This window comes from Thermobia domestica, chromosome 6 (assembly GCF_964235325.1).
Source record: "Thermobia domestica chromosome 6, izTheDome1.hap1.1, whole genome shotgun sequence".
Taxonomy (NCBI): domain Eukaryota; kingdom Metazoa; phylum Arthropoda; class Insecta; order Zygentoma; family Lepismatidae; genus Thermobia; species Thermobia domestica.
Window position 1 is genome coordinate 8,432,558 of NC_137459.1, and position 26,534 is coordinate 8,459,091.

The 26,534-nt window shown below is 36.5% G+C and overlaps 1 protein-coding gene and 1 long non-coding RNA gene across 2 annotated transcripts in view; both read right to left on the bottom strand.

Annotated features, from left to right (window-relative positions):
* Positions 1-26,534, bottom strand: part of LOC145687836 (uncharacterized) — a 236,410-nt gene that overhangs the window by 42,317 nt on the left and 167,559 nt on the right. The window lies entirely within an intron of this gene.
* On the bottom strand, positions 11,358-20,663 carry LOC145687834 (uncharacterized). Its single transcript, XM_081761288.1, has 2 exons — positions 19,922-20,663; positions 11,358-16,350 (listed from the first exon to the last, which is right to left on the bottom strand). The coding sequence occupies exon 2, from the start codon at positions 16,080-16,082 to the stop codon at positions 11,376-11,378; it is 4,707 nt and encodes a 1,568-aa protein (XP_081617414.1). The 5' UTR covers positions 16,083-16,350; positions 19,922-20,663; the 3' UTR covers positions 11,358-11,375.

A 26,534-nucleotide genomic window follows, 5' to 3' on the forward strand; every position in this document is an offset into this window, starting at 1 on the left:
AAAGGAGTCCTTCTGTTACAGGACAACGCAAAGTCCCACGTGCCTAGGATGACCCGGGACACCATTCTACACTTTGGATGGGAAAGACTATTGCATCTATCATACTCCCCGAACATTGCACCGTCCGATTATCACCTGTTAGATTCCTTGGACAATCACCTTAGAGGACGCCAGTTCCAGTTCAAATCCCTAGTAGAGGTGTAAAATGCACTTAATACCTTCTTCGCTTCACGGCCCGCCAAGTTTTATCGCGATAGTATTAATGTCCTTCAAAAACGTTGGCAAAAGGTTGTCGATGCTGATGGGGACTATTTTTGATCTTCCAGCAGGGCCGTAAATAAGGACCCCGCATTGCGAGGGGGGGCCAAGTCATCAGGGGGCTCCAAATCGTGAAGTAGGACGTAGAGAAGGGGTCCCGCTCCACGCTGTCTGCAGGGAGGGGGGCCTCCAAGCCTTTAATTACATTAGGTGACATATCAATGTTTGAAGGGTGGGTTCATGATCTTTTACTACCTGGTTTGTCTTCGATACTGGTTTCTCGTGCTACAAACTTCTCCATCCACCTTTGCTCAGTGCTCCTGTCAATTGTTTCCTCTCCGCACATCTTTTCCAGTCTCCTGTGGGTTTCAGCTCCTGTGGAACTAAGCTACAAGTCTCCATCAGAAAGTCTATGATATCACATTGTTTTGATTCATATCTATTATTTTCCTGTAGTGAAAGGGAAACAAATATTGCAATACTTGCACGGAGTAAATCTTGCTCCATCACTATACAAAGTTTGAATGATGTCTGTTTATTAAGAGCAAAACTGTGAGGTCCGTTCATTACCCTTTGGATACAGCCCTAGTGACTGTAGATCTAAATGTGGAATCCAGTCAATTTGTATGGATAGTAAAAAGAATCGTGTTTGGCTAGTACCAGAAGAAGAGAAACTGACTAAAACATGACCTCGACATGTTACAATTAAAGATTTGCCCACCTTTGGCATAAATCATGAGAAGACGTGCAGCTCCCATACATATCATATGCGCAGCACACGTATTTTATACCAGTAACCGGGAAAAGAGAATCGAAGTATGTTTGATCGATCTTAGTGTGCTCTGATACTTGAAATATGCTTCGTTCGCGTATGCGGTAATCACACCTAGCACTCCGACTTGAATTACAGAATAATTATGACATGTAAGGCCTTACGCAGAGTCGTTTTGACGTCTGATTAGCGTCGTACTAAAGGCCTGACTACTGCAGGAAACATATGTTAGTCGGACTCTTTAGTGTGGCGCGTCAGAACTATTCTGCATAAGGCCCATATTCTTTTGCTACATTTGTGCCCGCTTTGAACAGAATGCAAATATGAATTTGGTAGCTCGAGGAAGGAGGAATATACCAACGTCAAGGATCGTAACGGCCTCATTACATCACCGATCTAGATACATCTTGAGCGCATGATTATTGCAAGTCGTACGCCACATCGCGAACCCTTGCGCAATAAATTAGTAATGTTGCACAGCAACTAGCACAACTGTCACCAGTAGTTAGGTAATAGTGGATTTCATTTCTGGTCGCATCTAATATGCATTATGAGAGGTTGACCAGACACCGTTACACACAAGCCTACTCCTACACTTCCTAAATGGACTCTTTTCAACGGACAATATACGGACTCGTATAGCAACAAACGGTCGACAATTCCTGGATGATTCCATTACTTACTTGTCCCGCGCATCTAACTGATCTCTCCGGAGAGTTTATTAAACAAGGTCTAGTCAAGATGGAGCACCGAGGGTTTCTCGAGTACAATAGACAAACTTCGGTGATATGTCCAAACTGCGATACCCAAGGATGACATTCAACACCCTTTTGCTCTATGCTCCGCTTCGCTGTGTCACAATAGTTATTGACGTCTATGATGGCTCTGTACGTTCTCATTCTTCCGAGGCTCCGTCTCACGTAGCGCTGAGTATAATCAATTCACCCACATATTGTAAGTTATATTTTTAGCTCCTCACTTTTTATTTTTAATGGCTAGCAGTGTATTATTTATATGAAAACTACATTGATTTAATTGAGCAGAAATTATTTAGTTTGAAGAAAGCCAACTAATCGCTTTTCAAAAAATACATTTTTCTAAAAGTTTCGTGCAATTGCTAAGTAATACAATTAGTTCATAGCTGTTTATATAAGTTTTGAGACAAACTTTTGTTAAAGATTTAATGGAAAGTATAAGAACATTATATTTTGTGTTCTTCATCCATATTTATACAGCGTGGTTCAAAATGATGTGAACGATAAGGAAACGTTCTATAAGTGATAATACTCTATCAACAATGAAATCTCTATGGAAATACTTTCAATATTATCCTCAAGTTTTGTTTGGAACGAGCGTAGTAGTTTAAAATTTATCCGCTAGGTGGCAGAGTGATTAGTTCCAAGATTGCTGTCTGTGGTGCAGAGAGAGCATTTTGCGTTTTACAGTTTCACGTTTGTCGGTCTATTGTTAGTGTTCAACCCGAGTTCCGCACAAAATTTCATAAAGATCCACCATCAAAAAACTCCATACGTAAGTAGTATGACAAATTCAACAGAACGGGATGCATTTGTAAAGAAAAATCGCCCGGTAGGCCGTCCACTTCTGAGGCAGATGTCGAAAGGGTTCGAACCAGTTTTCAACGCAGTCCACAAAAGTTAACAAGGAGAGTTAGCAAAGAGCTTCAAATGCCTCAAACAACTGTTTGGCGTGTAGTGCGTAGTAGAATAGAGGGCCTTCATAAGCGTGGGAAAATTTTGGCCGTGGGAACGTTCCCACGGGGCTTAAATCGTTGTAAACCAGTGTGTTGCTATGCTAGAATAAGGAAGTATACTCTTGGACGCCTACCAGATGTAAAAAACAAGATAAAACATGCCTTTTTCGTGTTCTTGTCGTTTATTGGTTAATAATTTGAATCCCCAAACCCCCCACCCTCCTGCGAAGAGCGTAAGCGGAACGTATGTGCTTGTGTAGATCATTCTGTTAGCAGCTGTTGCAAAGGAAGAAACGTCAAAAATTTTAAAGATGTCATCGTCAATGAGTTTATTAGATAAACTTAATAAGCCATCGATGGTACCCTTTACAAAAATGCGAGATTTGGAGATTGGAGTACCATTTCGTATTGTAAACTGTGAGATAATTACAACGGTATATGGTAGGAAGGCCTGTGTGACATTTGAAGGAGGTGAAAAAGTGATTTTACCTGGACGTTGTACTGAAAAATTGGAAGCAGATAATGGTGCATTATTAACGTATTTACAAAGTGGAAATGTCTGTTTAATATATAAAGGAATGAAGATTAATGTATCTGGACGTAACATGCACGATCTTGAATTTACTGAACTGGTTTACACATCGTAAGTGTATGGTGTCATGTACAAACAAGATGAAACATGAATTTTCCTCTTCGCCCCCCTCCTCTTCATGCATGCGCAGACATCTGTATGCATAGTGTCGTTATTCTGTACTGACCAGCGACTGGAGTAACATGTCTTTGAGTACTTGTGCGTCAACTATGGATACCAAGAAAGAGTACTTGTTAAATGTTGAATATGGACTTAATTCAATGAAAACCAAATTAATTTGCATTGGACTGGATAGTGATACATTTGAACCAGTGATTCGTGTTGGCAAAGGACTTGTGTTTGGAGTGGAGTTAAATTTGGCAGAGTGGGAGAAACTTGTACATTTAACCCCATTTGTTACGGACTATTTAAATTCTCAAGTGGAAATTACATTTATAAAATCTCTTGGTCGAAAAAACGAACTGGTGGTACGAAAACTAATGGGTGAAAAATTAGTGATGTTAGAGAAGAAAGGAACACTTCATGCTCCTCGAAACACTGTGTACTTATCTTCAAGTGATTGGCTTTATTTCTTGGAAATATTACCGTGTATTGAACATGCTGTGAAAAACAGTAAAGTTTGTAGTGTTGTGCTACGTGAATATTTTGACTTGTGTACAGATACTATTCGTAATCATGTACAATTACAGTGTCTTACATGCAGAGGACTTGCCGGAATCCATACCTGTGTAGATGAACAGAGTATTATTAATGGTATGAACATTAGTTTTCCAAGTGTCTCTCTTGATAAGAACAGTGATGTGAACATTGATGGTGAACGATTAAAATTGGAAATGAAAGTATTTTGCAAACAAAAACTTATAGACTCAATTATGGCTGATTTATTTGATAGTGTATCGACACAACCATGGTGGGGGGAAACCGAAACTCAACCTTCGGAGGGTATCAATGAAGTGAACGACTCTTCATAAAGAAGGAGAAATTGATTTGTTTTTTTCATGTATACGAAACAACGTAATATTAAATGTAATAAAAATATATATATAGTGGAAAGTGAAATGTTTTATTTGTGTGTGTGTGTGTTTTGTGTTCGTTTCATACACCTCAATATGTTAGGATTTTAAAGTTTTTTTATAAGAAAAAATCCTAACATATTTTTTTTCATCGTATATTATAAGTGATACGTATAATAATAATAATAATAATCATAATGAATTCAAATTCTTGAAATGAATGTTAAAATAAAAATTAGTATTTGAAATTATTATTATTATACAACTTTGTCTTAAGTATGATAGGACTTTTTTTTAATTTTAAAAAAAGGAATTAAAATAATTAATATTAAAATTTTAAAAACAAAAGTCCTATCATAATAATAATAATAATATTGAATTCACATACTTGATTTAATTTACGAAAGAATAACTGATTAAGTATTTGAATTCATTATTATTATTATTATGTAGTTATATGATTACATCATTGAATTAAAAATCAGTTTTAGAATCTTTTTTTTAAATCACTATGAAATTCTTTAATTCAATGACTTAAAAATATGTTTTATGATATGTGTATTTAATTACATAACTGATCATAAAACATATTTATTTATTAGGAAACGGAGAAAATAAGAAATAAAACATTTGTTTTCAAAGAGAAAAAATAATACAAAGTGTTTATTGCTGATGAAACTATTTACACAATTAAAACGACGGTAAGTATAGTACATTTTAAAAGAACGTTAGATTTTGTTTCCACTGTCCATGTGATGATAACTTTACAACTGCCATATACTGTTCACTGATGATACTACTGCTGTTGATGATGATGATGAAACGTAGATACAAGTCAATCTGAACATTGAAGATGATGTCCATACACACGATGACGATCTTTTACTCTCTGAAATGAAAAAAAAATTGAAAAACAAACTTAAAATTTATTTTATCTATAATCATGAACAAATAATAATACATACAAACACATTATAATAAAGAAGAAGAAGAAATGGCTACCTGCAATAATATGAAAAGAAAGTAATCAAAACAAACGAAGAAGAAGAATGAAGACATGATTACCTGTAGAAGTAAATACAGCAAACGACGATCATTTTTTTCTGGAGTTGATGAGAAAGTGTAATGAAATTCATTTAAGGACTTTCCTTTAGCTTTGAAGCATAGGAAAAGATATGAATAATGCCCACATAAGGATGATTTCACACTTTGAATTTGTTTATTATTAAATGTATAAGAAGTGGAATTTCTACGTAGAAATTGAATATGATGCATTACATATGGAGGAAATCCAAATGTATCGAAGTAGTGGGCACGGCCATCAGTATGAATATATACGGAAATCCAGTGTGTGCCAAGTTTGTTCGAGGGATCTGTATTTATGATGATAGCTGCAGGTAGTGGAACATGTGCTGGTAATTCATTGGCTGCATATACGCCAACGAAATGATTGTGAAATAAAGAATTTGTTTGCAAAGCATTCAATAAATCTAGTGTAGAGGACATCATGTATAAAAATGCAGACATGTACATATATGATATGATATTTAAATAACGTACCTTTAAAAATCCATGATGATGTTCCTCTGATGATCCACTTCTAAGAGAGATTGGAATTCTCCATACACAATGCAGGAGATAGGTGCTGGTAGAGGCTTCGTAAAATGAACTTCCAGACGAACACACCCATGACGTATAAGATTCCAATGCTGCACAGCGCTGGCTTCTCCATCTTGAGTAATGTCGAAAACAAAGATAGTGTATCCTTGAGGAAAGTCAAGGCGAGGAATATTGTTGCCATGATTAGAAAAGTGAATGCCTGATCCACAGAATAAGGTATGATATGAGGAAACATAGAGGTTGTTTTCGAAAATTGGTTGTAATGGTTTTGAAGGTACAGGTTTTCCATCAATGTATAGAGAGAAGAAATTGATGTCAAAATGTTTGAAATGAAATGGATTTGAAGTTATTGTTCCTGTATAGGCATCATTTTGTGTAAACGCCACAATCACTCGAGTTGGTAATACTCCCATAAATAAATTATCTATTGTTTTTGATTGAAGATCCTTTGGAATGACGAACGACTTCATTTGCACTCTTGTGAGAGGATATTTGGCTGTTGTTGATTGTAGAAGCTTGTTATGTGCTAGTTTTATTGTAGGACTAACATTAATCTTTTTAATATGTAAAGCAGCGTCTAAAATGTTCACTTTAGCCTCAACAGACGCATCACTAGCGATGAGACAAAAGTTTGGCTTTGCAGGAATTAACTTGAGACGTAATTCTACTCCTTGGATTAAAAATTTATCTTGATTAAAAATATCACAATGAAGATGTCCAAGCATGTCGAATTTTGCACTTTTTTTTGTTAATTCATAACGTTGTTGAAATCCTTTATTACCACTAGATGTTGCATCCATATGTCCAGCAGTATCTTGAAACCAGAATGCACATTGAAGATGAGTATTTTTAGCAGAATCATCATAATTTAACAGTTTTTCAATGTATGATCGATATGGATGATTATGAGATGGAAATGAAATCAGTTTGTTATTTAAATACACTTCCACTTCACTGAACATAGAATTTAAAAAGTCATTAATAGGAGCCACAGCTTTATCACTTTCACCAAATGCTGATCCATCAGGCTTAACGATTTGAGCTTCGATGTAAAGAAGAGTATGTGGTAGATCTATGTATTCATCACTTGTTCCTGGGATGACAAACTCTATAGGAGCATTATCAGCTAGTGAACTGATTGGTTTGTATGTAACAACATGATTATCCAATATACTGGTTTGCGTTGGTTTTGTAGAAAAAATATCTAGTTCACTTTTTACACACTCGCAGGATTGATGATGTAAGAAAGCCATAATGGTGATGATTTAATCAAAGATATCGTGTGATAACTTCCTCTTCTTATAAGACTGATATTTCTTTGTTTTCTGTGTACGTTTCCTCTTGCCCTTCTCCTTCTTCTTCTTGCGCTTGATGATGTGTAATGGTGAAGGGTTAAAGATGGAATGATGTGTAATTCTTCTTTTCCTTCGTTGATATCCAGATCCTAGCATAGATTTCAGTTTATTTTTTGCTTTGTCTTGCAAGACGGATCTCGCTTCACCCATTCGTTGATGAAAGGATTCGTTAATAGGTTGATTGTCGATGATGACATCAGTAATAACGTTTGCTCCAGATTTTAATAATTCCTTTCCTACTGTTTTAGCTCCTTGTTTTACTAGTGGCATGACAGAACGAAATAATCCTCCAAGGAAACTTCCAATACCATGTCCAACTTGATAAGGGGAACCAACATAAACGTTTCCAGTTCCAGAAAGAGCTTGTTTTTGATAATATTGTAAATATGGATTATTCATATTTGTCGATGTTGACGCACTGGTCGAAAATGTAGTTTAACGCATACAGTTCCGAAAGTGAATGCCAGTGGAGAGCCTGTACTATCTCTTATATCTATTTTGATGTGTTCAAAATGCATCTTCTCTATAGGCACATAATGTGGAGGATTAAAAATTTCTATAACACTACTTCCAAATGTATGATTCACAGGATTCATATTTATGATACGTAATAATGGTGCTACTGTATCTCCAACAAATACAGATTGAATTATATCACAATACACATACATTGTAGATGGAAGGCCTAAACGTAAATTTGGAATGCTTTGGCCTTGTTGCATATCCTTTAAATCAACGCTTGGATCAAACCCCAACATCGCACTAACACTTGGTGATAATGCAACGTCTACATCTATGTCTTTATGAAGACGTCGTATAAAACAGGTATTACTCTCACGAGTATAAGAAATATGTAAATTTGTGAATCTGTTGTACGTATTTATTATCTTTATCAATTCTGATATGTCAGTGTAATAACGTACAGGAATAGTTATAAATTTCCATTCATCACTTTTTGCAGGTTTGTAAAAAATTTTATTATTTTCGTCATTAATATTTAATATTGAATGAGGATAATGAATTTCAACAATAGCCACTTCCCACTTTTCATGGAATTCCATTCTTTGATGAAGTTTCGTAGTATATGATGTTAAGGTGTTGTCAGGAAAATATTCCATAGAACTATTACTGGGAAGCGTGACGTAAAAATCTCCATCAGGTTCCATTGTACTTCTCGATCTTCTTTACGGATGATGCAGGTATCCAGGAATCGAAAGAAGAAGGATATCCTTTCCAATGAACAAGATATTCTTTTCTGCTGCCTTTTCTTCTTGTACGTATGATTTTATCTATGTAAAATGTCTTTGATAACGTCACAGGTTGTAATTCCTCTCTGTAAAATAATCCATCCAGTGGCTCCTTGTTTAAATCTTCAATTTCATAAACAGGTGGATCTCTTGGTATTATCTTCTTCACTTTAAATATTTCCCAAGTCCAATTTTGCATATATCCTTTATCAAATGTACGTTTAGTTTTACTAATTCGTACTGTATCACCAATCTTAAGATGTTTTGAGAAATTTGGATTCTTCTTCGTCTTCTTCTTCTTTATTTTATTATCATATTGATTATGCCATACTTGTAATAGGTTATTTTGAGAAACATTTGCAGGTGACATCTTTATGCTTGAATGATAACCTTCATTGTATGATTTCACAAGAAGAGGTAATACATTTAAATAATTATACGTTTGATACTTTGTAAAATACTTCCACATTTTTTCTTTTAAAGTTCTGTTAAAACGTTCTACAATACTAGCTTTTATATCAGGATTTTTAGTTGTAATATGTTTTATTTTGCTGTCCACTAAGTACTTCTGTATTGTTTTATTAGTAAACTCACTTCCTTTATCTGTTCGAAATGTAATTGGTTTTCTGTCTTTGAACACAATTTGCAATGCTTTTAAGACATCATTTGTACTTTTAGATTTTAATGGCACAGCCCATGCATATCGACTGAACACATCTATCACTGTCAGAATATAACGATATCCATCATTAAATTTATGAAGAGATTGAAGATCATTAATATCACTTTCCCACTCATCATCAATGTTATTCACTACATAGAAATCTCTTTTAAAACGACGACGTACAGGTTTGTGTAACGTATATGTTGTTTGTTGCAGTAACCATCTTCTTATACAGTGTATAGGAATTTTCTTTTTTGTAGCTATCCACAATTTTTTAACAGTTGAAAACGAGGCAGGATGTGAAGGGTTGTAGTAAATCTTGCTTAACTGTTTGTTTACGGTTTCCACCTTGACCATACTGGACGTTTACAGGCACGTTTCCTTTTCCTTATAGGAGATATTACTTTTTCCTTTTCTTCTTCTTCTTCTGCTTCTTCTTCGTCGTCTTCTGCAAACGATTTCAGAGGTATTTTTTCCCTTGACGATGATGCTGTTGGTGATGCTTTAGTTCGTCGTAAAATATATGACAAACGTTTTGGATTTCCAATAAGTTCTTGAGGTGTGTTATTAGAAGATAAATAATTACAAAATTTCTCCCATCCCGGTGGATTTGTGTGTTTCCGGGGTCGCGACACATCAGAAATTAAATCTACAATGTGAGATCCTTCTAGTTTATCACCTCTGATGTAAACAGTTCCTTTATTATCCCACGTGATATTATCATCATGTTTCATTCTATGTAGTAGTAATTCAGCTCTTTTACGAAACATTTTGGGTATAGATAATAATATTTCTTCTTCTACTTCAGGCTTCTCTGATTTAGTTGACGTAATTGAAAGTGTTACAGGTTCTTCTTGTTTTCGTATTAAATGTAAATATTTTTGAAGAATATTATTATACTGATTCCACTTTTCTTCATCACTAAGCGATGATAACTGTAAAATCTCTTGCATTTCTTGATCCAAATTAGATTCACGTTTCTCCAGGGCTGATGATGATGATGATGTTGGTGTTTGTATACGATTCAGAACTTCAGGTGGAACTAAAATCATCTTCTTTGCATGTTCCATTGTACTAACGGAATAGTAAACTTGATAATGCACCAGTTAAAATAGGAGCTAATAATGCCGGTAGGAATCCACCCTGCTGCTGTACTAATAAATGCTTCTTCTTCTTTTGGATGGAGTTTCCTTTCTTCACAAGATATCGAAGCGTCCTCTTGTATCGCTTTAATCTTGCTTTCTGTGTCTTTGTAAGAGGTACATTCCCTTTTAATACATTATAACAACATTCACAAATACTTCGAATCACTGAAGAGTCTGCATTGGCCAATATAGCTTTACGTAATTTAGGATTTGCTTTGCTCAGCGTACGAAGAAGATCTCCGTGTTTTACTCTTGGAGACATATTGTCAGAATGAAGAAACACAGTTTAAAACAAACATTATAAACACATCTTCTTCTTCTATTTCGATGGAACATAAACGTAATGATAAATATCATCAGGAAAGATATTTGTTTGAAAACGAAGTTCATCTGGCGTATCCTGTTTTAAATCAATAAAGAAATATCCATATGGTAACTTTGTTGCGTCGTTGAAACTTTCTTGAAGAAATTTTGGATTCTCAGGAGTTAATTGATAACTCAAATGTTTAATTTGTGATTTATCTCTTGGATTTTTAAATAATACGAGATAAGAACAATTTAAGCTCATATCTCTGCTTCCTTTTCCCTGATGAAATATGTTTTGTGTAATAAATAGTACACTAAGATTTCTATGATGAGAACCCTTTGTAAAGAAATCAACTATATTGCGGTTCACTTCACACATTTGATCATCAATAATAATAAGATGTGGTCCAGTTTCAGGTAAAAAGTCTTTTGTTCGAGGTAATCCTTCAATAAATTGTACTTTTGTCGAAATTTCTCTGTATGCATTTTGCCATTCTGCATAGTACCAATGAATATGACGAAACGATGTATTAACCATACGTGGTAAATTGGACAGGAATCGTATTACAAAGGAAGTTTTTCCACATCCACTTGGTCCGGCAACAATACATGAAAAGGGATGTTTCCACGTCGTGTCCATGTTAAAGAGTATGATCATTCTTTCCTTATACGTATATTTATAAAGGGCCTTATTACATTTCTCTTCTTCTTTTGTTGGAAGTAGTGTAGCCATATGGAAAAGTATCATATGAATTTGGAATTCTACGTCGTTTAATATAATTTATCTTATAAATTTTTGTTTCGGGCATGCTGACGATAGTATGGTCTTTCCTGCGGCAAATTTTTTTCTCATTGGTAATTTTGACTTCCGTGGGACGAGATTCTTCTTCTTCTTCTTCTGCATCCTCTTCATTATCTACTATCATTTTCTTCATTACATCAAAATTTAGGTGTTTTGAAGATTCATAGTTTAATGAAAAGCCCCGTATCTTGCATACTTGAAACTCCTTCTTCGTGCTGGGATCAAAAATACGTAAGCTGTAATTCTTCGGGCCCGCCGATACATATTCTGAAATATAGGCTTCTTTACCATATTCGAGGACTTCATTTGTTAAATCGCCTAAAAAGTCACCAGTTGGAATTGTACTTTCACCAGGTTTTTGCGTATAAATGACGGAATCAGTATCAAAATATAATACTCTTTCTTGTAGTTGATCTAAATATTTGTACAATTCTAATCTTGCTTGTGCTGTTGTGTATGCGGCTATGACAACATTTACTGTTGGTAGTGAAACAGGAACGTCATCGTTGTATTGCCAATATACATATAACATGTCATCATTTACTGGGAATATTTGATGAACATCTATATCATGAGATGTTAATTTTTCATATAATTCCTTGGGTTCATTAATAATGCTGACATGACCCATGTTCTCACGTTGACCAAATTTTCCCCAAAATGAATTTAGCATTAATTTAGCTAAACTTCTAAGTGCTGGATTATGTTTAATTTTGTTCTCATCTAGACGTATTCCTTCCTTTTCATAAAATTGCTGAATGTACTTCTTCTTTAATTCATCTGTTTCACACCATGCTGGCCATCCACTTGCTTCTGTTTTTGCTTTCAGGAAGGTGTTTATGTATTCTGCAAATAAGCCACCACTTTTTGTTTTTTCATCATATTGAACAACGTCATATGCCCATATTTCATGAATATCTATTATTTTGTATCCTTTTTCTAATGCCTTTCTTACTTCATCTGCTACCCATGTTCCATGTAGCACTCGGTCTTCATCGTTGTGATTACAAGGTGCTTGGTTTAATTCATCACAACATGTACGGCAGAGTGGAAACATCAATCTATCATTTGATTTATAAGGGAGGACAGGATGAAACAGTTGTTTTGGAGGCAAAATACTGAGCTTAACTAATCCTTCTACTTCTTCAATGGTGGGAATATTTGAATCTCCAGGCAGATAGATAGTAGGATGACGAATTGGAAACTTCTTAGTCTTAGAGATAAAAGGATAAAGGGAAATAACATCTTTGTATTTTATGGTCTCTCCTTCAGATTCTTCTGCTTTATGATACAAACGTATGGCATTCACACGTCCTCCATAAAAAGCGTCACGAGGTTTTAATGGTGTTTTCTTTGTATACGGATGATTACTAACATACTTCTTCATCTCTTCATTTCCTGCCAATTGTTTTTTAAATTCACAACCCCATATTTCATGCACTTCACAGCCAAAATCTTTTAATTTTTGGATTTTCTTCTTTGTTGCTTCATATCGAAATTCCATGGTATCTGTAGCATTGTTATAGATGGGTTTATCTCTGTCGTTAGGGTAGCAGTAGATACAACCATGTGTGAAATCGCCTTCATACTCCCAGACGTGTATTTTTCCTGTGTTGGGATCTGTCCATACACCATCTACTTTCATTGATGCTATTCGTTTTTCCTTACTACGTGCAGCATTGGTAATTTGGATGTTTCTGGTTTTTTCTTCCCAAGCTATCCATTGTACTGCTTCAACTGATTGTACATCTCTCCATCGATATCCGTTCTTTGGTATGATACCAATTGTATTTTCCTTTAAGAAATTTCTACGATATACCAAATTACATGCACTGGCAATTGTAATACATTCAAGTAAGGGATTGACATTAGTTTCAGATTCAAATGTATTCATAAATGAAATACAGGCTTGACGTAATACCTCGACATCCTGTACACAATACTTGATGAGTTCTTCTTTCATTTTAAAGGTGTCGTTTTGATGTTCGGTATACCATTGGAGAAACTTGCGTCTTTCGTCTACTTTCATAGTATCTGCTCCATAATATTTAATGTCTGGAAGCGGCCCTTCATAGGTTTGGTTCTCACGTCGATTAAAGAAGTGTGGGAAATATCCTTTGCACGATTGAAGTCCAAATGCACCACTTAATTTACTTAAGGGCATAGGAAGAAAGCTTAGTGAATCGATGAAGGTTACGTTTCCTATTTTAAGAGAGAGAATTTTTGCTCCATTCATGATTACTTCTGGAGTCCAATTCATCTTCTCAACCATGGTCTTAATGATGAAATGTGCGTCATATCCCTTTGAGTTATGGGCAACACAGGTTACTGATTTAATGTTTGGTCGACGTTGTTGCAGATGTTTTAGAAAATCTTCTATTACATTTTCTCCGTCAAAAATATTTTCTCGCTTTCCACAAATGACACAATCATTCTTGATGTTGTTATCTTCATAACACTGGTAACATACATGTTGACTAACCAAGACATTAGGTATGTGTTCATATATGTTTGCGTCCTCATCTTCTATTTTCGTATCTTGTGTGCATTCAATATCATAAAACAGAATCATAGCTTTCTTCTCCATGATGATTTTTTCATTGGCTTTTTTCGATTTTCTTCTTTCATTCACTTTCATGTAACATTCATGATTGGGTGGTACTATAGCATAGCAAATGTTGCAATAAGTTTCTCCACATACGTGAGAACCTTTCTCTTTTACTACATAAATTTTCAAACACTGGTCACAACATTTCACAATGGAACATAAAGGCTTTCCATTTTGATACGGCGCTGACTTGTGATAGTCATAGCATGACTGTCCATAAAATTCTCGATTACAATCATTGCAAGTAATATGGATATCTTTAAAGTCACATGGTGGCTTCTGATGACAACGAAAACATACAGCTGTACAATGTTTCAAATGTGCATGCTTGTTTTCATATTTCTTATGACAACTTTCACAATAATAACTACAGCTAAAACATGCTGTCAAGCTTTCAATGACGTTGTAGTGGTTATCTATAAACAGTAAATTTAAAGCAGTTCTCTCGTTATCACTTGGTGGTGCTTCAAACATAACATCACTTCCTGAAAAACCCCTATACACTGTGATTTTATAATCCTTTAAATATTCCTGAAATTTACGAATTTCAGGAATTCCACCACCATGACTAAGATCTACATCAGCAGATTCACATAGGTCTTCTGCTTCTTTTTCAATTATATATTTATATTGATTTACATATCTTCTGTATTCAGCTTGATTTCTTCCCTTGTATTTTTTCAGTCCTATGGCAACTACGATTGCATGTGCTAAACACCTTGTACCTTTATTCTTAATTGTAACAATACCACGTTTTGCCTTTACGTATTCTTCAGTATTCATAATATGTTGTTTCAAAGGACCTTGTCCTCTTGGCATACGTACATGATGAAAATTCACGATGCAATCTTCATTTATACGAAAAGCCGCATTACTTTGCAGTACTTTCTCATAACTTATCCATAGAACTTCTGCTGAAAGATTTCTTGCTTCTCTGAATGACAACCAAAAAGGGCGGTGTCCTTCTCTCTCATTTGTAATTGTTATTCCTACGTAATCATGCTGGTCCACATTACGTAGCAAATAATCTATTAGTGCCCGTAGACTTGCTTCAATTGCCGTAAAAGGGTTTTCATCTGCACGTACGGGGGCTAGACGGAATCGTAGCATTCTACCCTCCATATTGTATCTTCTGTATTGTCTTCTTCGTTCTTCTATTATATGAAATCTATTGTGTCCATCATTACGGTTGTTATTTCCGAATCCTACTTGTATATTTGAATTTCGTTGTGCTTGAAATACGGCTAGCAATTCGTCCATTCTTTTTTCTATGTCGTCTAAATCGACTTCCATTTCTTCGTGTTCTGTATTAGCCTCTGCTAATATTTCCATAATTGAGGGATATATTACTTCTTCTTCTTCTTTTCTGGGATCGGGAAACAAATTGTTAATCCAATTTTCTAGTTCATTCGTGTAAAACTTATCATCTTCTTCTTCTATCTTCATCTCTTCCTTATTGTAATCCTCTCCTATTATTTGGGAAAACGTGAAATTTAGCAGCTCTTCTTCTTCATTTCTCCTTTCTTCGACGTCTTCTTCTGTTCCTTCTTGTAACCACTTTATAATTTCTTTAATACGGCCTGATGCTTCTTCTGTTATCGTTCTATTGCTAGCACTGTTCAATATTTGTAATAGTTCTTCTTCATCATATTCTTCTTCTTTTTCTACTGGAATTTGAATTTCAATAGTTTCTCTTTCTTCTTCTTCTTCTGTTGCTGCTTCTTCTATTCTTTCTTCTATTTTCATTTGTTCTTCTCCGGCTTCTTCTTCTTGCATTTTTTCATGATGATCTATTTCCATTTCTTCTTTTGCGTCTTCTTCTTCTTCTTCTTCTTCTTCTTCTTCTATCCCGATTATGGCATTTATTTCACTTAAAAGAACTTGCGTTTCGTTATTTACGCCCACTACCTCTTCTTCTTCTTCTTCTTCAATGTCATTAATGAAGACCGTAATCTCCTTCAGTAAATCTTGCGTACTCTCTTTTGCCATTTTTCTTCCTCAGATGTATATATACGTAATGCAATATATGTAAATGGTATATGTAATAGTATATGAATATGATATATAATAGGATATATAAATCTTATTTAAATGGAATATATATATGTATATAAATATTTTGAAAGGGTATATAAGCGTTTAAAAGAATATACGAGTAAGTAAAATGTGATATATATAAGTAATTAAAAAGGAATAATAATAATAATATCAACGGGAATAGGGAAAAGGATTACACTTATCTTTATTTGTATGCAACCTAAAATAAAAAAGAAATGAATTTTGTTACTTATAAATCAATATATATTAGATATATAAATATATACTATATAAGACAGAACTTTATAATGTCAATGAAATAATCTCTCATCATACCTTTTAAATATTTTTAACTTTTCTTCCTATTCCATGGGATGAAGAGTGAAACAAATGTATGCTCACAATCTCTTTCAAATGTATTGACTAATGAAGATATGTAGATTACACGGTCTTTTATACTTATTCTGTTTTAGAATTTTATCGTTAATTTTAGTGAACGCGAAATCCGTATTTCCTCCTCCTCCTCTCTACACTTCTTTCTTTTATACTGTCATTAATTTTAGCGACCACAAATTCAATGCTATCTTCTTTACAACTTAACGAAAAGATGCTATTGACTTTCCCCGGAAAACCGTTCCTACATGTGTCTTATTCATATGCTCCCCTTAACGTGTGAATGAGGGATGGAAGACATTTTAAACTAAAAGATTTCATCTCTTTTTCTTACGTGATACAGCGTTCATCTTTAGTGCACGGGAAGTCACAAATTGGAATCCTGTCACGATATGGAATCAACACTAGGAAAACTATGGAATCCATACTAATATTGTTTATTTTATATTATTTTTTACGTGTAAGAATACCACCCCCCGGGAGCCCACAACTTTTTACCCCTTAGATGTCATGTTACTGATTTCAAAGTGTCTTTATTGAATACAACACCTTCGAAAACTATAGAATCGATACTAATGTTGTTTATTTTACGTGTATGAATATCACCCCCCGGGAGCTCAACACTTTTTACCCCTTAGATGTCACGTTACTGATTTCAAAGTGTCTTTATTGAATACAACATCTTCGAAAACTATGGAATCGAAACTAATACTGTTTATTTTAAATTATTTTTACGTGTATGAATATCATCCCCCGTGAGCTCATCACTTTTTTACCCCTTAGATGTCATGCTACTATTTTCAAAGTGTCTTTATTGAATACAACACCTTCGAAAACTATGGAATCGGTACTAATATTGTTTATTTTAAAATATTTTACGTGTATGAATATTACCCCCTAGGAAGACCCCATGAGCTCACCACTTTTTTTTTTTACCCCTTAGATGTCATGTTACTATTTTCAAAGTGTCTTTATTGAATACAGCACCTTCGAAAACTATGGAATCGGTACTAATATTGTTTATTTTAAAATATTTTACGTGTATGAATATTACCCCCAGGGAGCCCCTCGACAAGTGAACTTTATGTTACATAATATTATTACATGAGTACTGTACTTTGATCTAAGGGGACTCGGTGAATCAGTGGTAAAGCGTTCACTTGTGATGCGATAGGGGACCTTGGTGATTTAGTGTCCACGTCTCATATAGCCTCGCTGCTGAAAGGGACGCTATGACAATATAGATGAAAGTATTTTACAAGTACTTATTGTCTTTTCGAGTGCAAAATAATACGCGTTCAATACTACACAGAGGCTTGTAGTGTTTGAGCCCCGTCGCCCAAAGCTTGGACCTCTCCCAACAAAAAATTTCTTAATGCACGCCTGTGTACATAGCTAGTATACGAATTCTATGACGGGAATCTGAGCATTTTAGAAGAAATTGATGATAATAATAGGGAATATTTTAACTACTTTCGTCCTTTTAAAGTAATATCACATACAGCTTAGACTATAATATGGAGAAAACTGTATAAAGTTCAACTTCCTAGATCAACTTAAAGAAATGGAGAAATGTTCTCTTATTTGAGAATAGACAATTGTTTTAACTTGAAGATTTGTGCCACATGTTGAAATCGTGGGGTTCTGTGGATCAGTGGTAAAGCGTTCACCTCCGGTGATTGGGGTCTCTGGTTCAATCCTAACTTTCGTCGTGTGAACTTTGTGGTGCATATAGCCTCGCTGCTGAACGGAACGTTAAACTCAAAAATCAATCAACATCATATGACATAGGTAACGACATCCGAGATGAATAAGCAACACTAGTTTTGTAAAGTTTTAGATCTCAAACACTGTTTTAATATTACCTAAAACACACACACACACACATACATATCTTCGCTTCGTGTTGTCTGAAACCATGACCTAAGATAATGTTGACGCGACAGCTGGAGAACAACATTGAAATACAAAACATGTTCTGTTATCTTATTTTTCTGCTCTTTGCAAGTAGACATTGCAGATACAGAAACTCTCTCTCAGTTCGTTGACTTGTGTATGTGTATTTAACGTTAGATTTCACTCTTATTAACATTAGAAAATTATGAAATTAACTTCAGTGCCTCAGTGGTAGAGTGTTCACCTCTGGTGCATGAGGTCCCGTGTTCAAATCACGTCTTTTTTTTTCTATATACTTGTCATTAATTTTAGCGACCACAAATTCCCTGCTTCCTTTACAACTTAACGAAAAGATGCTATTGACTGTCCCCGGAAAACCGTCCTCATCATTTCATTTTACGTTCCAGAGGGCACGGTGGCTCAGTGGTAGAGCGTTCACCTCAAGTGCTTGGGTCCCTGATTCGATCCCAGTTCGTGCCCTATGAACTTTGTGGTGGACAAACATCATATGCGTGGATTTCCCTTCGGAGTTCATCAGTTTCCTTCCACTTTCTTCATTACATCATTTCATTCATTTTTTCATTATCACCTCACCTTCATTAGCCTAGTAGACGTAACCGTAGGACGTAAAACTCGATGGACAAACACCGTGTACGTGAATTTAATGCAACATTTCATTCATTCATTTCTCATTACCATCGTCCCGGCTGGAGCTCATGTGATTCGGATTCCACGTTAATCAGTAGGTCCACGTCTCATATAGCCTCGCAGCTGAAAGGGACGCTAAACTAAAATCAACTCAACTCATCAACTCATCATCATCGTCTGCATTAGCATAGCCGACATAAGTGTAAGACGTAAAACTTAGTGGTTCAGATTCCACGATAATCAGTAGGTCCACGTCTCATATAGCCTTGCTGTTGAAAGGGACGCTGAACTAAAATCAACTCAACTCATCACCATCGCCTCCATTAGCATAACCGACATAGAAAGACAGACAGACCTTGTTGGCTTTATTCTTGGACGTAAATCTCTTCATTGTTTAAAAGATTTCATTTACAAACAGAAAGACAGACGTATACATCATATTATCAAAATTAAAATACCAAGTTTACAGACACTTCTTGCGACAATTGCAATGCGAACCAGAAAACATTCAAGAATTCCATCTTATCATTTTTCTTAGAAGCATCATAGAAGTTCGCTTATGTGTTTTTAACTAGGGCAGTCTTGTTATCTCGTTGTAGTACGTATCATCAAAACATTTGACAATGGCATCTTATCTGTTGTTCTTGAAACTAAACCATTTTAAGATGAAGTTCAATGTACTAACAAAACAGAGGAAGAAAGAGACTAACAAAACAGACATTCACATATGTGTCTGTGTGTTTTTTTTTTAAATGTTAGAACATGAACGGAACTTTGAATAAATACACTTGTTCTTTCAACTGCCTTTATAACTAAATGAAGAAAGAACATATATATATATATATTTTACTTACCTATTTTAATAAGAACGAGCGGTATCACAAAACACACATACACTTCAGTTTTAGGTTGAAAACACAATCAATTGATAGGATTTAATCCTAAGAACTTAAAGCACAAAACACTCACTACAATTTAAGCTGAAAACACAATCAATTGGTAGGTTTCAATCGTGGTAACTGAAAGGACTCTGATGAAGATCCGGTAGACGTTCAAGAGTCTTTGCGGGAGGGGGGCGGGGCTTGGGAATTCAAATTAGCTAACCAATACAAGGCGACTAGAAAAGGCGTGTTTTTTCATGAACCTATAGCTGATGGTAACCCTAAAAGGCATGTTTCATCTTGTTTCTAGCAACATGATGTTCTCAAAGGCTATGAACATAACAACTAAACAGGAAGTGATATCGATTTACTTAGCATAGCAGATATCATCCTGTGAATATTCATATAACACACTTCACACCCTACGTTTTAAACAATATGATATGCTATGAGAAGTTTCCATTATTAGAATTTGCTCAATCAATGGAATCCATTCGCAGGAGGTGTGGGGGAAAGGAGTGTATAGGTATGTGTTTCGTTATGAGACTTATATCTGGTTTCATGTCTCACGTCTTTAAAAAATTGTGAAATACAATATTTACCTTAGCAACTAAGCCAATTTCGTGAGAGGCTTTGATCATTTGACTATCACGTCTTCTACAGACACTTTGTGGGAATAGGGCCAAGGGGCTAATCAACATGATTTTGCATGAGTATGTGTTTCGTTATGAGACTCATATAGTGTGTCTCATCTCACGCTTTTAAAAAAATCATGACATATAATCTTTACCTTAGCAACTAAGACCAATTTCATACAATCTCCTGAGAAGCTTCGATCATTTGAATATCATGCTTTCAGTTCATATTCTCCAGACATCTCGTGGGAATAGGACCAAGGGGCTTAATCGCTTATGCTCTTTGAAGACAAAAATCAATCATTCAATCGACTGGGAAGCTTCTATCATGATAACTGATAGGACTCTGATCCGTCCACCAGTATGAGCATCCAAGACTATGAAGGCCAAGAGCATCTAGCTATTCAATACATAACGAAAAGCAAAAATCAATCAATCAATTGGAAAACTTCGATCATGATAACTGATAGGACTTTCAATTGGGGAGCTTCGATCATGATAACTTCTGGGCTATCCGTAAAAGGCTATGAACATAGCAACTAAAGGCTTGTCGAAACTTGCCTCCCAATTCCAGGGGCTATGAACCTAGCAACTAAAGAGGAGTAGGGGTTACGGAGGTTCAAATAAACCAAAATTTTCCCACGCGTTTCTGTGCTAGCTGTAAAAGGCTATGAACATAGCAACTAAAGGCTTGTCGAAACTTGACTCCGACATATTCGGCTTTCCAGGAGAAGCAGGGGTGGCGGGGGTTCAAATAACTAAACAATATAAGATGAGGAGACGAAAAAAAGGCATGTTTTATCTTGTTTTTTACATCTGGTAGGCGTCCAAGACTATGAGCATAGCAACACACTGGTTTACAACGATTTAAGCCCCATTGGAACGTTCCCACGGCCAAAATTTTCCCACGCTTATGAAGGCCCTCTATTCTACTTGCGTAAACATTTAAAGATGTATCCGTACCGAGTGCAGTTGTTACAACACTTAACACCTAATGATCACACGTGTCGCAAGACTTTTTGTGAGTCATTTCAAGAGTTGTGCAGTGTTTATGATGATTTTTTGGGCAAACTTTGTATCAGTGATGAGGCTACTACACTGGAAGAGTGAATAAACAAAATGTTCGCATTTGGGGAACTAAAAGCCTCACCAAATCTGTGCAATTGTGCGTGATTCACCGAAAACGAATGTGTTTCGTGCAATTTCATCTTCAAAAGTTTATGGTCCGTATTTCTTTGACGAAGGAACTGTGACTGGACAAACATTTCTACAAATGCTTACTACGTGGCTTATGCCACAGCTCGAACATGACAGTGCAAACTTCATCTATCAATTGGATGGAGCTCCATGTCACTTTCATCACAATGTCAGAAATTTCCTCAACAACAGACTGCCACACCGCTGGATTGGGCGGTCAGGTAAAAATGGTCATGAGCTTCTACGTTGGCCACCAAGATCACCGGACTTAACCCTCTGCGATTTTTTCTGTGGGGACATCTAAAAGACATTGGCTACAAACCACTTTTACCCCAAGATGTGAATGAACTGAAAGCGCATCACTGCTGCAGTGCAAACTGTTGATGCAAACATGTTGAAACGGGTCTGGGCGGAATTGGAATACCGAATAGATGTATGCAGGGTAACAAATGGGGCCCACATAGAACATTTGTGATGTACTATTTTCATTTTTTTATCACAAAAACTTGGAGAGTTTTAGCATTTAACTGTAAGATTTGAAGCTATTTGGATGATTAATAAAAAAGTTATAAGGAGTTGTAATCGTTCACATCATTTTGAATCACGCTGAATACAGGTTGGGTCATTTATCTTATCATGTCCTTATAACTGTTTAAGCTAATGGATTTTAAAAAAATAACTGCAGTTTTGTACAATGCAAATATCAATAGAACATCGTTTGGTATACTCTGCAGCACTATCAGATTAACAGTATTGTCAACTTAACATAAAGTATTCTTTAATGGTAGATGTCAGAATATTAAATATTTCAGATTTACATATTGTAAAATTCTGCTATGCAGGTACAGGTTGAACTAAATTATAACGAAACCGTTTCTCCCACTACCGAATTTTATCATAAAAATCTCCTTACTATATATAAGTGATGTAGTATGAAATCACTCCAACATAAATAGTTCACTAGTACTGGGTAAAGAGAGGTATCCCAAGGTCCGAGCAGCCCAAGCTAGATGGAGTGGATTTAGGATCGCCAATGCTCCACGCAAGTAGAGGGCTATTGAAGACCACAAAGTTCCACACAAGATGAGTGACTGAGGTTGGGAGTCCCATAGGGCAGGAAAGGAGGCCTAGAGCTCCGAGCACGCTAAATGCTTTGGGTTAGACAGCTCCCAGAGGTCCAATCAAGCTAAAGAGTGGAGGTGACCAACCTAAGACTGATAGTAGTCTGAACAGAAACAGAAAAGTTAAAAATAAGGACGCCCCTCGGGAAAGCCCGCGCACTGGATAGTGGGTAAGGCATCAACCAACATTCTGCATGCCTCTCCCCCATGCAGTTAGTAGACTAAAGCTGCTATCAGTGGGTGTGTTTCGCGGTTTCTATCTTTTACGGAAGACATTTACTCGCGGATCTGTATATAAAGTGTAAGAAAGAAAGAAAGAAGGGTAAATTAGGAGATAGGAAAGCGCGGAAGAAGATTTTATAGAGGGATATGTTTTGATAGAGGGATAAAAAACCTGGAAACCAGGGAGAAAAACCCACTATCGGTCATGCTGCATGCAATAGTATTTACATGGCAAAACCACTGTTGAAGGGTGGCCAAAATCCATATAAAATTGTCTGTAAAAATAAGTTATTAATTTATCTGTTAAATTAAATTATAAAACCTATCTGAATATGTTATATTGGTCTGTGTTGTCTGTATTGGGGAAGTGTTTTGTTAGTGGGGATATCTCTTATTTTTAACATGCAAATTTGTCCATCTCATGAGCCGTCTGTGCTTCAGTCGTCATCTGTGGGCAGTCCGAAGTTACTTTCTCCCTTGGCGGTCTTTTTCATTTCCGCTGCTTCATTTATGAGTCTCGACTTCCTTCGTTTGCTCTATGCCTATTGGCTGATTGCCGTTGATGGTTTTGATGATCTGCACTTTTTCTGCGTGTGTTGGCTTGGTTACATGAATTCTTCCTGTTGTTGTGGTCAGAACGTTGACTGTTTTGCAGAAGACTTTTTTGGTTACTGATTGAATTGCTTCTAGAAGTCGGTTGCAGTCCTTTGGCGGCGTGGAAATTGTGAGGATTGTTGTGACCCAGGCTATGATTTGATTGGTGGCTGCTTCTATTTCTTCTTGTAGGGAGCTTTGATTTGAATGGCAATCCTGTTTTTGGCTTCCTTCAGCTATTGGTTCTTCCTGTGCGAGCTGATGGTCCTTGAAAGAGCCGTTTCTTGTTGGCGTGGCAGTTTTCTCAATTGTAACTCCAGCGACTGTGTGATGGGGACCAGCCTTTGGTCGTTTGGGACATAGACTGCTGGCTGTTCTTTGTGTGTTAGTCTTGTAAGTTGCACAAAAAATTTTGTTGATGGGGTTGCTGCATTCATCTTTATGTGGATCTCCGCATCGGAAGCATACCCGTTGAGCTGCACATTGGTTGCGTCGATGGCCGTACTGATAGCGGTTCCAGCAGGGCATCGGTCTTGGTGGCTGTTTGGAGTTCTCAACCCTGTAGTATCTGCCTTCAACTTTAAGACCATTAGTTGTTAATTTGTTTATGTGTTCTGTGCTGTTTGAGAATAGCCTGAGTAGTGGTGCAGGGCCTCGTTCCGTCTGTATACGTATTAGGTTTGTGAACTTGATGTTCTGCTGCGTTAGTGCTGTTTTGATGTCTTCTGGTTTGGTTGTGGTCGCCACTCCTTTTATAACACATGTGTATGTGGTTTGCTGTTTGTTTCCTCTTGTGTTTCTGGTGGGTGCTGGAGTTTGCTGCACTTTTTTATTCTTCTTCCTCCCCTGTACTATTGTGAAGCAGTGTTGGGCAAAATCAATTGAAATGAATTGCAATTGATCAATCAATTGAAAGTAATTGCTCTGAAAATCAATTGCAATTGATTTCAATTTGTAATAGACAATTAATTTCAATTGCAATTGAATTCAATCATAAAATTTGCAATTAAATTTTCGTCAATTGTTAATTGTTAATTGGTCACCAGGCAATTGAAACTTTTAATTGTTAATTGTCAATTGCAAAGGGTGCAATTGAAACATTTAATTGTTAATTGCAATTGAAAGCAGCAATTAAAACTGAAGATAAGAAGATGTGTGTGTATTGTGTTGTCCACTTGTTACTGTTTTACATATTTCAAATAAGGTACTTATAAGAAATGCTGGATACCTACCATCCCTTTCCCCCCCTGGGAAGAAAGCCAGGAAACTAAGTATTTTTTAAAATATATTATGTTTATGGTTCTATCCCCCTCGAAAGAACTCTATATGCCCGTCATGCATACAATAGGAATGGGCACCAGCGAGTTCGAGCGAGTTTTCTTTAAAACTCGACTCGACTCGAAGCAGACATCTTTGAGCTCGACTTGAGATCTCGGCTCGAAAAATTTCCCCCAACTCGACTCGAATTCGGATCGAGTTTCCAGTCGAGTCGAGCCAATTCGAGCTAAATCCTTTGTGTAGTTCCAAGTACTACTATCTTCAAGTATCCTACATAGACAATATAATAATCAATGATACTACTACTACTACTATAATTAATTATCATTATAACACCGTGTACCTGTATAAACATGGAATATAGGCGGTTTGTATCGGAATACTAAAAATTAGTTGACTATCGATTTTGGTCGTCAAGAAATCTTCAGGAGGCAAGGACATCGGTCACGAGGTTCTTGGTTTGAGTTCAGGAAGAGCAAGTATTCGGGCTCGAGCCAAAAATTGTTAGAAGTTATGGGACTCCAGCCAAACATGTTCAAAACTGCTCGACCCGGGTTTAGGGTTGTCAACAGCTCAAGCGGCTCGCTCACAGCTTATTCACTTATCGAGCCGAACCGAGAAGTGAGCCGAGCCAACAGCTCATCCAACCGAGCCAGCTCCAGCCGATGGCTCACACGAGCCGAGCCGAATTGAGCTGATTGCTTACCCCAACCGAGCCCGTTCGAGCCATCGGCTCAGTTGAGCTGACTCGAACCCAGCCTATGGACTCGTTTCAACGGAGCTGGTTCGAGCCATTGGCTCCAATCGAGCCGAGCCGATGACTCGTCTTTACCGAGCCGGTTCAAGCCATTGGCTCAATTGAGCCCAGTCGATGGGTAATCCCAACCAAGCCAGCTCAAGCTGTACGCTCAGTTGAACCAAGCCGAGTCGGTTGACATCACTACTCCAGTTGGGCTTCTACTTTGGCTAAAAAATTGGACCGTGCAGTTCTCAGCCTTGATGGTAAGAACTACAAAAAATGATAAGAAATCTTTTGTTTTACGTCTCACGTTTATGCCGGATAGGCTAAAGGAGACAGTGATGATAGGAAATGAATGAAATGAAGAAAGTGGGAGGAAACGGGAGAACCCCGAGAAAATCCACGAGCACGGAGTTTGTCCACCAAAAAGTACAAACTGCGCGAGCTGGGATCGAACCAGGGACCTCAAGCACTGGAGGTGAACGCTCTACCACTGACCCACCGCGCCAACTGGTAAGAACTACAGTATATACTTATATTGGTGCTCACGGCGTCATTAACTTGTTCCGCCACCAACGAATTTCAAGGTACTTTGTTTTGCATCTTTTGTGCGTGTTTTGTGTCGCTTTATGCGCCTATTCCCACATTTTGTGCATCACCGGAAGTGGGTCAAAATGGGCCTACAAATATGGCGGAACAAGTTATTGCTCTTCTGCCACCAATGAATTTCGAGATTGTTTCCTTCACATCGTTTTGTGCCGTTTTGTGCGTCTACTTCCGTTTTGTACGTCGTGGGAAGT

Excerpts from the sequence above, each read along its gene's own strand:
- LOC145687834 (XM_081761288.1), bottom strand. The coding sequence starts at position 16,082 with ATGGCAAAAGAGAGTACGCAAGATTTACTGAAGGAGATTACGGTCTTC.